General features: G+C 46.7%; 1 protein-coding gene across 1 annotated transcript in view; it reads right to left on the reverse strand.

Moving 5' to 3' along the window:
* Positions 1 to 13,532, reverse strand: part of hdac5 (histone deacetylase 5) — a 23,755-nt gene extending 10,223 nt beyond the window's left edge. The window contains exons 1-14 of the mRNA XM_053443277.1: positions 13,253 to 13,532; positions 6,786 to 6,872; positions 6,215 to 6,477; positions 5,947 to 6,091; positions 5,763 to 5,868; positions 4,891 to 5,018; positions 3,676 to 3,807; positions 3,453 to 3,562; positions 2,735 to 2,851; positions 1,857 to 1,968; positions 1,642 to 1,755; positions 1,352 to 1,545; positions 1,153 to 1,271; positions 868 to 1,063 (exon numbers count right to left, since the gene is read on the reverse strand). Of these exons, the coding sequence (XP_053299252.1) occupies positions 868 to 1,063; positions 1,153 to 1,271; positions 1,352 to 1,545; positions 1,642 to 1,755; positions 1,857 to 1,968; positions 2,735 to 2,851; positions 3,453 to 3,562; positions 3,676 to 3,807; positions 4,891 to 5,018; positions 5,763 to 5,868; positions 5,947 to 6,091; positions 6,215 to 6,477; positions 6,786 to 6,872; positions 13,253 to 13,409 (1,980 nt within the window). The 5' untranslated portion in view covers positions 13,410 to 13,532. The remainder of the gene's footprint in view (positions 1 to 867; positions 1,064 to 1,152; positions 1,272 to 1,351; positions 1,546 to 1,641; positions 1,756 to 1,856; positions 1,969 to 2,734; positions 2,852 to 3,452; positions 3,563 to 3,675; positions 3,808 to 4,890; positions 5,019 to 5,762; positions 5,869 to 5,946; positions 6,092 to 6,214; positions 6,478 to 6,785; positions 6,873 to 13,252) is intronic.
* Positions 13,533 to 14,114: the final 582 nt, after the last annotated feature.

The following is a 14,114-nucleotide window of genomic DNA, read 5'->3' on the forward strand; positions in this document are numbered from 1 at the left end:
CACACACACACACGCACACACACACACAGTCCAGTGGTTGAGTCACCAGTTGATGATGTCACTGCAGCGTCGGCAGCTGTGTGTGGTTTGTCAAGTCTCTTGGCTTCGCTTCACCTGGACACTGACTTGACTCTTACAAACATACACATATATGTGTGTGTATATATATATGTATATGTATATGTATAGTTGTTGTGTAGTTCTATAATTAAATCCTGTATGTCAAAGCTTTCTGTCGATGACTCATCGTGCACTTGTTCGTGTACTTTCTGACGGATCCATTCAACTCTCCCCTCGAATAAAAGCTGCTTTTCCCATGAGCATTGAGCACAACCCCCCCGGCCCTTATGGAGTGGCACTATACATTTAATTGCATCACCATGCAAGGACAATATTCTTTGTATTCTATTCTATTAGTAGCCACAGATCAATATATACTGTACGCACTATGCCGTTAGACAAACGCTGCGTAGCCGAGGATTCTAGTTTGTTCCTAAACGATGTGAAGGTGAAAAACACCTGAAGCAAAAGTCCAAGTGTCGACAGAAAGCAGCCGGAGGTCGAACGATGACACGTGTGACTCATCACTTTGTGGGATGATGCTGCGTGTAAGCAGTTTCATAATCAGGGTAAAAGTAAACAGAACATTTTCTAAAGCTGCAGCTTGACATTTAGAAACATTTAACTAGTGAAATACAAGTTCACTACTGTTGTGAAGCAGTCACAGGAAATTGAATGTTTGTCAGTGAGCTCAGCAACAACTGCTTCATCAAACACACATCTGCTTCACAATCTGTCCACGCGTCTCCGTCTGGAATGAGAGAGAGTGGAGAACCACCGGGTTCAGAGAGAAGTGTTCACACAGACCTGCGTGTACATCCCCCGGTCCTCCTCGTCAGCCTCCTCCAGCTGGATGACATCTTCATCCTCCTCCTCTTCATCCAGCTCACTCTCTGTACTCTCCCCCTTCACCTGCATGCCCCCATGCTCCTCCTCCAGCTTCAGGTGCACGCTGAGTCTCTCAGAGGAGGGCGTGCTGTCGTCTGACCCCTCCTTCTGAAGCCTGAGCCAAATGTTATCACAGATTCACCAATGACATTAAGCTGTTAAACATTACATAGATACATAGAGATGAGGAGACTCGATACCGACCTGTGAGGTCCCATCCCTCCGTCATCCTCCTGCATGTCGTTGGTCTCTGTTAGCTCCTCCTCCGTCTCCTCTGGGTGGGTGGGGGGTGGCCTGGGAAGTTCAGCCCCCTTGGAAAGCATCTAGATACAAATCCTCACGTTACTATGTGAACGTATGTATGTTTAAGTGTGTGTTTGTGTGTGTGTGTGTGTGTGCGCACCTTGTAGTGTTTCTCCAGGAAGTGCTGGTGCTGCTGCTGAACCACCAGCTGCTGCAGGGCCTGGGGGGACTGGGGCAGAGGTGCACTCTGGGTACGAGCCAGCGGGCGATGGCGAGGCAGCTTGTTGACCGTGCGCATCCCACCTGACACGCCCCTCTCTGCCGTGACCAGCGGCGACTGGCTGTACATGGGGACTGAGCGAAAAGACAATGAGCTGGACACTGCTGCTGATGTTAGTATTCTAGTGTGTGTGTGTGTGAGTGTGTGTGTGTGTGTGTGTGTGTGTGTACCAGCTAGCATAGCAGTCTGTTGTCGGGCCTGCTCCAGCAGCAGAACATGTTGCAGTAATGAGGAATGGGCCAAGTGAGAGCTGGTGGGCGGAGTCTCCACGTCGTGTATGACCCCTGCACAGAAACATTATTAAATCCCAACAAGCTCCAAATAAAACAACACATTTCAAAACTCATATCAACTCATTACAGCGTGATTCTTTTCTGTTGTTTACCTGCAGGTAGGGAGGACGTGGACAGAAACTGCCCCGTGAGAGCTCCGCCTCCTCGCAGGGATTGGATGGCTTGTAGCTCCGCCTCCTGCTGGGCAGTCAGCTTCTGGGGGGCCTGAGGGGGATGGGGGGGGGGGGGGGGGTAGTTACCATGGTTACCTCATGTCACATGTGACATCCTTGTTCCGTGGTCGGAAATCGTAAAATAACACAATGTGACATTCACCAGCACTGACATTGTCCGGACGCTCTCCTGAGTTTCTCCTGAGCTTCTCCTGAGTTTCTCCTGAGTTTCTCCTGAGTTTCTCCTGAGTTTCTCCTGAGTTTCTCCTGAGCTTCTCCTGAGTTTCTCCTGAGCTTCTCCTGAGTTTCTCCTGAGCTTCTCCTGAGCTTCTCCTGAGTTTCTCCTGAGCTTCTCCTGAGCTTCTCCTGAGTTTCTCCTGAGCTTCTCCTGAGCTTCTCCTGAGTTTCTCCTGAGCTTCTCCTGAGTTTCTCCTGAGCTTCTCCTGAGCTTCTCCTGAGTTTCTCCTGAGCTTCTCCTGAGCTTCTCCTGAGTTTCTCCTGAGCTTCTCCTGAGCTTCTCCTGAGTTTCTCCTGAGCTTCTCCTGAGTTTCTCCTGAGCTTCTCCTGAGTTTCTCCTGAGCTTCTCCTGAGCTTCTCCTGAGTTTCTCCTGCCGGCCCCCTGATCAAAACTCTACTGACTCCATTGACTAACATGAGTTCATGTTTCTTTGAATTGAGATGATGTTCTGTCTGGTTCTGTTCTCGTTCAGTCAACAGGGCCGGGCAGAAACACGGATAACACCCCTGGTACCTGAACCATAGCCATGTGTGAACTGGTCAGGCCCGAGTGTGTGTGACAGTGTGTTGCGTTGACTGACCGTGATGTGTGTGTTTGTAGGGAGCCCCAGGGAAATATTTGGCAGCGAGGGCGAAGTGTAGAGACTCAGCGGACTCAGTGTCCCATCGGCCCCCAGCGTCTGATGGAGAGACCTCAGCTGCAGACACAAGGACACACTGGTTAGTTTCACTGCAGATTGATCCAGGTTGACGTGATAACCGTTGTTTTAACATCGCCTGTGAGCTCTGACTCATTCTAGCGTCTTCTCTCTCCGGAGCTTTGGAAGCTTTTTGTGCGTCTGGTCCCAGTCGGTGTTCACGCTGCACTTTGTAAGATCAATGATGACGATGCTTGTGAGTCACGATTTACTTTCCTCATCGGCCACGTTGATGAAGAGTCGTTTCTTTACAGTAACACAACAAGATGTCCCTCTAACCAGAAGACGACAACATCCGAACTGTGTAGCAATGTTTAGTTGTCAGCTTTTCAAACTGAGTCCCTGTGATTGTTGATATAACAGCAACAGACCTTCACTTGTCTGGTGCAGTCGTTTTCCTTGATGTGTTTCTGTTGGTTTTATAAAGAACCTTGTTCAGCTTTGCTCTGCGCTGCCTTAACTTTTCTTCTTACCACAGTGAACTGCAGGGGGCGAGCTCGAGCCATGAGTGCACGACTGTCAAAATAAAAGTGACCCCTGCCCTGAACGAGACCGTGTCTACAGCTCTCTTCAGAATAAGAGTCTGAGTGGTTGTGTGTACCTCCGTCTGTATGTTGGGCACTGATCCCGTGTTCCCGTTGGCGATAGCTGAGTTGGAACTGTTGGGACTGCTGGGACCAGAACCTGGAGCGCTGTTACAGAGGGAGGACACTGGGCGAGGGACACGACCAAACAGGAGGAGAGAGAGAGCACAGTGAATACAAACTCCACTTTGGTTATTGAAGAGTTAATTTAAACGTCTCCAGCTGTTGATCTGAGTTCACCTGATATCTCTATGGCTCTCTTCTTAAAGGTGCTGATGACCGTTCCATCCTTCCTGCGGAGAAGTGGAGAGCTCCGCCTCTCCGCCACCTTCTGCTTCAACCGTGAACGCACCTTCAGGTTGGGCTCCGAGACTGAGCGAGAGAGAGAGAGAGAGAAAGAGAGAAAGAGAGAGAACATGTTTTAACAGTCTGCTTTCAATAAAGGTGACAGAAGAAAACACATTTTAATGACAGTGTAGTTGCTTGTGTATGTTGTTTATTTAGCCTTTTTCAAGCTTTTAATCTTGAGTCATTTTCTTTGGTCTATTTTTCATGTGATGGGCCTGTTTGTGTCGCTTGTGTTGTGAGTTTCTTTGTGTTCTAAGTGGTGTGTTTTCTTTGGCGGAGCAGTTAATGGGGTTACATCGAGGTGCCTGGTGGTTTGCCAGCAGGAGACTGCTGCATTACATTTTGGCCGGCCCACGTGTTGGCCCGCGGGTTCGATCCCCGGATGAGCAGTGAGAGCGTTGTCAAGTCGCTCTGGTCTGAAAGTCAAGGTGAAGAGCAACGAGCACAAAGAGAAACAAGCTCAACCAGCCACGGCTCAACTATAACAACAACCCATGTTTGTCCATCTTTCAAATCAGTCAAGTTTAAATTGTGAGTGAAAACACATTTGAATCCAATAAAACTACTCTTATATTAGAAATACTTTTTGAAGTGAAGTTCCTGTCACTCAGATTCTTTCTATCCACAAATTGAAGATGTACATAAAAGCAAGTGGTTGCATGTTGATAAGTGACACAATCCTCAGAGTCAGAACAGGAAGCTCGACGGTCAGAGTCACTGAAGGTTCCTGTGAGGACGTGTCCACGCGTTTAACTCTGACCTCACATGCTCAGAGAAACAGCTTCACATGGAGTCTCATGGATTCTCCTTTTATTGTATATATTATACAAACATTTGTCTGACAATGTGTGTTTGAGTGTTTTATACCAAGGTTTGAGCTACCTCCTCCCTGATGAGTCAGACTCAGTCCTCACCCACACACACACTCACACACACACACACACACATACATATATATTCCACCTGTGCATAGTTTTTGGTCAAACTACTTTTTACATAGAAAGTTACAGATCACACAAGCTCACTCTCTCATTCACACACACACACACACACACAGACACACACAGACACACACTCTCTCTCTCTCTCTCTGCCTGTGTCTCGTACCCGTCTTGCGAAGCGGGAAATCATCTTTGCCCTCGTAGTTCCCAAGCATTGGAGGCAGTTTGTAGGAGGGAGGAGTTCCTGGGGTGTTACTCTGCGGAGGAGAGCCCTGCTCCAGGGAGGTGTGTCCCCTGCACACACACACACACACACACACACACACACACACACAAACACACAGAGAAACACACACAGAGACACACACACACACACAGAATGGATGTTAGCTGAGTGGGTAAAACAGTTTCACAGTATTAAGTGAAGTGTAGCAGTGAAGATGGTTTTCTGTTGGTGTTCTCCTGCTTCATTCATCAGTGGCTGCACTACCCAGAATCACTTCCTTGTTATTTCATGTAACTGTGAGGATGAAAAACTATTTTTGTGCCTCTTCCTCAATTGATTTCTTGCTGTGTTTCTACTAAACGTTGTTGAAAGTTGTATTAAGGAAGAATCTGAAAGTGGGGGAATCATTTCAAGCCGAAAGCTGAAACCAACCGGGCGAGAATGAAATAAACCGGCTGGTTTGTCTTTTAATCTCCCAAAGTCCAACACATGCAGATCGGTCTTAGGTTAACAGGTTAGTAAATTGAGTGTCGGTGTGAATAGTTTGTAAAGCAGCTTTCAGACCTGCACTGAGCTGCAGATAATCCTGAGAGGGTCGTGTCAGTGTTTGGAAACAAATATCTCAGGATGAAAAAGCAGAGCCATAAACATATGCTGCTTTCAGACCTGCACTGAACAGATTATCTGCAGACCGACTCCACCTGGCCTGCTGACATACAGCCTGCAGAAAGTCTGGAGAATCCTGTGTGAGGAATTTGAGTCTAAATGTGACTGTTCTGTCCAGAGACAAGTTCAACTCTCTGACTGCTCACCAGCATTTTGGGGAGAAGGAATGGTTCAGTCCACCGGGACCAGGCTCTTTCTTACTGAGCAGGAACTCCTGGAGCTTCAGCTTCACTTCCGTGCTGGCAATGGCACCTTCCAGAAACACACAAACACTTTCAGTCACAGCGCCCACATGTGAATGGCTTGGTAGTGACATCAGTAGGAACCTACTCTCTTTTCCTTTCTCCTTGTGCCTCAGCAGCAGCAGTTGTTGCTCTAGTCTCTGTTTCTCCTGTTCTTCATGTCGCTGTAGCTCCAGTTTCCTCTTCTGTTCCATCTCCTGCTGCCGCTTCGCTGCCAGCAGCTCCTGCTGTTGCTTAAATACACACAAACACACACACACACCTCGCTGAAGGACTCCCGCTGGCTGTCCGGCCGATTTGCTTATTATGTGGTTCTGGGAGGAACAGAGCGACTCCCTGGTTGTATCTAAATTTACCTTCAGGTGCTCCTGCAGCTGGACCTCGTGTTGTCTTGTTAGCACTTCGTGTTTTTTTTGGAACTCTGCAAACAGCAGCTGTTTCTGGAGCTCCTGCTGCTGTTTGAGAATCACCAGTTCCTGCTGGAGCTGCTGCTCTCTCAAGGTCGTGTCCACCGCCGCTGCACCCCCGGACAGGGAGCCCACCCTGGGCTCCGTCCGCAGGTCCATCGGGCCTCCTCCTCCACCTCCTACTCCTCCTGGGCCTTCCCCTGGACCCCCACCTGAACAAGGCAGCAAATGACCATGTGTTTGAATGACTGCATTTTCAGATTTATTTTAGATAGTGACGCTCAAATAGTTTCCTTTGAAAACCGGTACGTCTGTTTCAACTGGGCCCAGTTGATTTAACTGTGCTCCCTGAGGGATGGTACCTGATCTTTGAAGAACTCCTTTAAGTAAAAGGACGTAAGGATCATCAGGATCCCCTAAATCTCCTTGGTATGCCACTGATCCATTTATAGAAACCCTGGAACCCCCCCCCCCCCCCCCCCCCCCCCCCCCCCCCATCAAGGACTCTTAGAGGACTCACCAGCCTCTCCACCTCCTCCTCTGTGCTCGTTGGCTGTTCCCACCGGGCTCTGCATCCCCGACGGGAGGCTGCTCTTCACCTCCACTACTGCAGGACGGACACAGACAGAAAGACACAGGACGAATCTGATTGATTAGTCTGGAAACTGTCAGAGACGCAGCAGAATATTACATCACACACAGGCAACATTCAGATGAGCTGTGTGAGTTGTGAGAAAGTGAGGAACACAGCATCACCAGGCTCCGTCCAAACAAAGGAAACTGCAGAATAAGGTCAAATGAACAGAGAAGTATGTTTGGTCTTGAAAGCAGTTTGGTGGAAAATGACAAAAAATATCAAAACAAAAAGGAATTGGATTCAGTAAATTGGTGTAATACACTAGGAAATGTTAAAGCTTAATGTGACAGGTTCATTGCTCTGCACTGGTTTGGATCTGTGGCAGCCACTTGGGCTAATCAGTACGACAAATGAATATTGATTTCTGGCTTCAGGCTTCAGCCGACGTCTCACCAGGTGAAGTTAAAGCTGTTTGAACTCATCGAGCAGGAATCCATCATCTTTTCAAGCCTGGCAGAAATAAAACCTTCAGTTGTGTGTGTTGGTCATGGATCTGTTTGATGGCCCCTCTTAAGTTCTTTGCAATTACTAACTAGATATTGACTAACTCCTCCTGGATCATTTAAGTTACTTGAAATGTCTTGTCAGTTAAATTTGCCAAGTGCATCGAAAGAAACCTTCTATTGAAAAGCATTTAACTATGAAAACAGGAAACGAGAATGAAACTCCAGAGAAAGTCTGGACCCATGACTCTGCGTTGCACACATGAAGAACGCAGCAGGAGATTATCCTCCTGCCGTCCATCTTTATTTATAGTTTCCACTTTATACATTTAGTAAATGTGCCTTTGAGCAGGGCAGTGACCCTGACCTGGCATAGTAAGCTCTCCTGGTCGTGGGTGATTACACCTCTGACTCAGGCTACTTCCTGGAAGAAACCACTCTCTGCATTATGCTGGGACGTCAGACTATTTCCTGTCTGCTGGCCAGGGAGGAAATCCAATTAGGATGTATCTGCTGTGTCGTCTGCACTCCAGCCTCTCTTTAGGAAAGTGATCTGACTGGTCACCTCCCAGTCTTTGACACGCCCCCTTTCTGCTCCTGCTTCCCACGTGGGCTCGACTCTTAACCCTCGATAAGGCCAAGATCATTAGCCCCGTCCTGGAGGATTATGATCAGTTAGAGGAGGACGGATTTCATCAATCTTTGTTGCCTTTAATCCCAACCTGAGCTCTGACCTTTGACCTCAGACCCTGGCACCAGGAGCAGGTTCTGTATCTACTCTGAGGAGAAGGGTCACGAGCTCACATCTTATTCCTGAAAAATCAACAAACTGAAAAATGTGGTCATAACCAAAAACGGAGAAAGCCATAGGTAAATAAGGGTGTGTGTGTGTGTGTGTGCGTGTGCATGTGTGTGTGTGTGTGTGCATGTGTGTGTGTGTGTGCATGTGTGTGTGTGTGTGTGTGCGCCCCCCCCCTGACATCTAAATTACCTAAACAAATATTCTGGCATTTCACTGTGACGCACGTGTCTCCCCTTCCACTGCGACACACACACTGCCTCACACACACCCACACAAAAACTGCCTCAGTGTGTGTGTGTGTGTGTAAGAGACTGGTCTGTGAGTGTGTGTACAACAGTCTGTTTGGCAAGAGAGCAGCATTCCACAGCAGCCAGGGTCTGACGTCAAACTGAGGACATTTATAGTCTGGTAAACACACACACACACACACACTAACGTACAGTGTGTTGAAGGAGGCGGGTCGTAAGCAACCGTTCAGTCAATCATCTGAGTCTCACTGCAGTTACACAGTAAGTCATGCACCAGGATGGATGCAGTAAAAAGAATAAAAGAGAGTCTGTGCGGCCCGTCAGTGAGTCCTGGGAGACGTCAACTAGGACCTCAGCGCTACTATGACTCTATATATATACATATATATATATATGACTCTATATATGACTCTGTATGCATCATGCTTATACCACACAGATGTCTTTAGCTCAGGAGGATTGTTGCATGAAACATACTCAGTCCAGCACAAATAAAGAAAACAGTGATCCAGATGTTGAGCATCATTCCTACATTTAACTTTCATTTCCTAAATGAAGAGTAAATATCCTGTGTAACTAGTTCATCCCATACAACTTGAAAGATTAAGTATGATTTACCGATACGATATGAATGGAGTTAACGACGGAGAACACCAAACCCTCGACAGCAACGTGTGTGGGACAGCTCTACTGGTTGTACAGAGGTGTGACAGAGTGGGGGCCTTCCTCTCACAACATATCTTTGATCAGTACTGACAGCGTTTCATTTAGAGCTGTCATCCAGGTCACGAGCTCCATCTGATCAGCACCAGGTCAAGATGAGAAGCTGCAGCTGAAGCTTTTCTACACAACAGACGTGACACTAACCAAGCAACACAAGAGTGTGTGTCATCATCATTATCAATAAGCAAAAGCAGGTAGGTTAACAAATACTTCCAATGCATTAATAATCAAACCACTATGTTAATAATCTTATTGTCACAACAATAATACGGATTCCTATAAAACGAGCAGAACATCATTTACGTGGTGAATAAATCCCTGATGACAGAACAGCAAGTCCAGAACTCTCTCCAGGACGTAGGTCCTCGTCAGCATCAATTAAAGACCTCATGACCAAAACATCACAGGATTCACCACAAGATGCAAACTCCTGGTTAACTTACACCAAAGGCCGGAGAGGAAACATACAGACGCACCGGGTGTAATCAGATTCAGTCAAATTGATTTTAAAGGTGAAGAGGTGGAATATCCTGGACTGCCCGAGTCAGTCATCTGATCTGACGGAGCTGCATTCCTCTTCCTAAAGAGCAGACTGAAGACTCCACAACGAGGAGGAGCTGAGGGAGGCAGCAGTGGAGCCGTGGGAAAGTGTCTGCTGGTGTCTGTGGACTTCAGGCCACAGGTTCGACACAGAATAGTTAACCTGAGGATTTCCGTTGATTTAATCTGCGTTTGAATCCAATAATCTTGTGACACATTTCAAACAGTTTCAGTTAAAGAATTACTAAAGAAGAAGTCAGGGGTTCTGGACAATCCTTCCACTCAGGACACGACGTGTTAGAGAGCTGTCAAATGTATTAAGGAGCATGTGAGTGTGCAAATGATGAGTATAACACACTTCAGCCTAAGCAGCCTCGTGTTTTGTTTTCAAACATAAAAATAATGACGATAAACCACTGAACCAAAGTAATCTTTGGAAAAAATATTACGTGGACCACAGACTGAGCTCAGAGAGTCAGACAATAACTAATATAAGAACATTTACATTTTTTTAATGTTGCACTATATGCACTTTACTTCAGTAGACATATTTAAAAGGTACTTTTCACTTTTACTTTCACTTAACACTTTTACTTTCACTAAACTTTTACTTTCACTAAGCTCCTCGATGCAGCTGCTTGCTGCATCGAGGATCTGCCTCCACACGTTCACACTGTGTTTCTCCACACAAACATAGATAGTGATGTGTTTTAGGTCCAGAAGACATTTAGACTCTATTAACAGCTACCTGCATATGAAGATAAATTACCAAGCTGATAACCGATGCATTTCCTTCGATGTGTCTCTTGTGCTACAGACGGTTTTTCCCTGCAGGCAACCACAGCCTCAAACGTGATTGGTCAAATTAGAAACAGAAATTCGTACTTTCCCTCAAGTGGAAAAGTTCATTTGGAACTTTTATATTATTATTTATTAGTACTTTTATGTAAGTAAAATGTTTGAGTTCTTCCTCCATCACTTTCCCTTCCAGCTGCGTCGCTGTCGCCTGAACAGTGACCGGCGCCGTGGTTCATCTCATCAGCTCATTAATGTTAACTCAGTCAATAAGCTGATGATAGATCTGAATCTAGTTTGCAGGCCGCTGGTAACAGAGAGTGATTGAGACAGATTGAGACGGAGACGTCTTCTCTCCAGTCAGGTGCTGGCACTCTCTCAGCCGAACCTTCATTCATAACAAGTCAACTTTTGAACTCTTAAAGATATATTTCAATCTAAGGTTTGTTAAATGAAGTCGTGTCAAGCTGCATCGTTTCAAGTGTCACACACAGAACATTTTCTACCATAATGTAAATCTACAATATCAAAATAACTTGATCAAGACGTCACTTCTGAAAACCATTCTCACTCAAAAACATGAACTCCTCCAGCCTGTAAACATCTCCTCGTTGTTCCTTCATTAAGCAGCACACCTCAGTGATGTGGTCAGAAGTTCCTCAGCTCAGGAGCACACGTGCTTCTTGGGCTAAAAAGTGAGAGTCAAGCCCTGAAACTGGGAATTTCCAACATCTGCCTGAGACAGCAGTGCTTTGTGCTCCGTCCTGAGATCCACTGATCCAGGCTTTATCCAGAGAATCAACAATGCTACACTAAGGGCTGGCCAAGACTGGCTGCTGCTAATGATGGTAAAAAAAAAAGGACAGCTTCATGAAGACACAAGGAGAAAGACAAAGTAGGTATGTATTTGATCTGTTCTCTCCCTCTTTCTCTGTTCTGTTACGTCTCCTGCTCCAGAGCTGCTGCTGCTGCTGCTGGGAGGTATTTCTGGAAGCCAGTATTCCTCTGTTCACTTCTGTCTCTCCCTGTCCTGTTCATCCCGTGTTGCTAAAAGAAAATAGGCACAATGACGTCAGCCCTGCAAAACACGCTAAAAAAAGCCAGAAGAGAGAGAGTCAGAGAGGGGGAAAGAAAAGAGGGAGCAAGACGGAGAGGGAGGTAAAAATAGTATAATGGCTGTGTGTACTTTAGACAAATTAGAAGCTTAGAGAGAGAGAGAGGAGTCACATGTGTGGCGCTGCTATGGAGACGGAGGGGTCAGAAGTATTATGGGTTGGCAGACAGTAGGTCATCCATGGAATACGCTCTGTTGTGCTGCACCAGGCTTGGTGTCATTTGGTTCAATCACTTACACGAGGAGTGATATTGAAATCTGTGAATATGATCTGTACAGATGAAGTTTTATTGAATTGATTGATGAGAACAACGATGGTCATGAGTTATGTGCAGCTCCTCTCAGCTGCTCTGTGCAGTTCAGTGTCTTTTAGCTGTGTTTTGGTTTTACAGCCTGCAGCTTTAATGTTTTGGTTCATCAACCTCAGTCCTTCCTGTACTGCCACTAGCAAGTACAGTTTTTAGTGAAGCAAAGTGATTTCCTGAAGTGCAGCGTGAGGCAGAGTTAGCTAAGGCGTCAGCGGTATCGCAACAACGACTTCAAGAAGCCAAAGTCGGGGACAGAGGAAGTTGGCGACTGGCTGAACAGAGATTAAAGAAATGATTCTGCTTTCACACTTGTTCATCCAGGTGAAGTTTATATGTCTGATGAATGTACAATAAAAGTAAAACAATGAATAGTCAAATTAGTGGTAGAAAAGGTGATAAGGTTCAAGCCAACGACTCCATGTAACAGTGGGAATTACAAATCACCCGTTCATTGTTTTGTTCGCAGATCATTTCCAGTTTGTTGCCAAACTCAAGGATATTCCAAGGAAACGAGGACTCTGTGTGTGTCTGTAAAGTTCGAACGCACAGACAAACTCACAATCACACAAACACACAAACAGATATATACCCTGATCTGGGTTTGCCAGTGAGCCAACAGTTTAATTGCGAAAAGAGGATTAGAGTGAATGTGCGTCCTGCTTGGACCGACTACCATCCTCCTGGAATCAAGAGGTGGCATCGAGCCACGCTACAACCTCAGCTCACCTCTCCCCTGGCACCGGACATTAAGACCTTTTAGCAGCCGTGTGTCTCAATGGAGCCTCTGAATGTCTCTGCTCACACAGCAGAGGAGCGTCTGAGCATTTGATCAATGACTAAACCGACCGGGCGACCACGTCCCCTTCACTGGAACATGTCGAGGGGGAGCTAGTGACACACATCACAAACTGTTCCCAAACAAAGAGGAGAACTGCTGGAACTGACCAGGAGAACTGCCGCTGTGGAGATACAAGCAGCTTCTTCTTTACTATGACTCATGGACTTTGTGGTGGACATGATAGTGTAACTCACAGCAAATCTAAACATTAGTATCATGAGTTATTAGTACAGATCTGAGGTGAAATGTGCTAATCTGACATGGAGAGATTTTTAAATACCTTAACTGCCCCCATAAGCTGTGTGTGTCCCAGCCAGTGTGTCTGCTGACCGTGTTGGTGAGTGAGCCAATCCAGCCGTTACTGTCTCTCTCTCCCTTTCAAGAACCTCAAAACGCTGTGTCGCTCTCACGCCTCTCCAGGAGGGTGAGCATCTCAGTTTGAAAACCAGGGACTCAGATCGACTGTCCAGCCCACACACACGCATCATTCCTCTGAAACACACACACACACACACACCTATTTCCCAGATATGACTCACCGGTGGTGGGCATGGCAGCGCTGGAGCCCCCGTTGCCATTCAGGAGCTCCAGAGGCTGATGGTGGCTGTCGGTGCTAGAGGAGGAAAAGCAGGACTCAGTCTCATAGATGGTCTGCAACATGGCGCACAATCCTGACACTGTGGGACGCAACAGCATGCCAAGACAAGAGGCAGCCTCTAGTCTGTCACGAAAAGAAGTCAGCTTCTCTTTGGGGAAACCGCCATGGCTCAGTGTAGGACTCCCAGTTGTCAAAGAGCCAGATCGACAAACATGGAGCTGTGCTTTTCAAAGAGGAAACAATCGGCTAATTTGAAAACTTCCTCTATCGCAAAAATGATCTTAAACTTTATAGAAAAGAATGACCACAAATCCCATCATAAAAACAGAAAGGACTCCTCTGAGCTTTAGTTGTGTAATCCAGCAGAGGGTCTGCTCCAGCCTCCAGAGTGATGTGGAGCTTCTGCTGCTCCGTGTGCTGTGATGACCAGTCACTGAGACTAAACACAATATCCTCCTCGCATCAGCAACAGGTTGCAGAAATCCGCCCGTTCAATCGAATTTCGAAGGTAGAATTGTGGAAATATGGGCTTCCCAGAAAGGAGCAGGCAGAGAAATGTCCTGAAATGTAACTTGTGCATCACCTGGGGTCCTGGTCCCATGCACTTCCCCAGCTCCTGAGCGCTGACAGCGGCTGCTGCCTTTTGGGTCAGTGTTGCAGAAAAAGCAAGAAAAAAAGTTGATTTCTTCTGGTGTGCTGAGAAGCCTGTGAGAGTCTTTACCCACTAACAACTCTCAAACCAAGACCAGAAGGGCAGCCAACGGGTTGCTCCTGAGGAAAAAGCGAGCGATTCCAAGCTGAGG

Source organism: Pleuronectes platessa, chromosome 16, assembly GCF_947347685.1.
Source record: "Pleuronectes platessa chromosome 16, fPlePla1.1, whole genome shotgun sequence".
In the NCBI taxonomy this organism is placed as follows: domain Eukaryota; kingdom Metazoa; phylum Chordata; class Actinopteri; order Pleuronectiformes; family Pleuronectidae; genus Pleuronectes; species Pleuronectes platessa.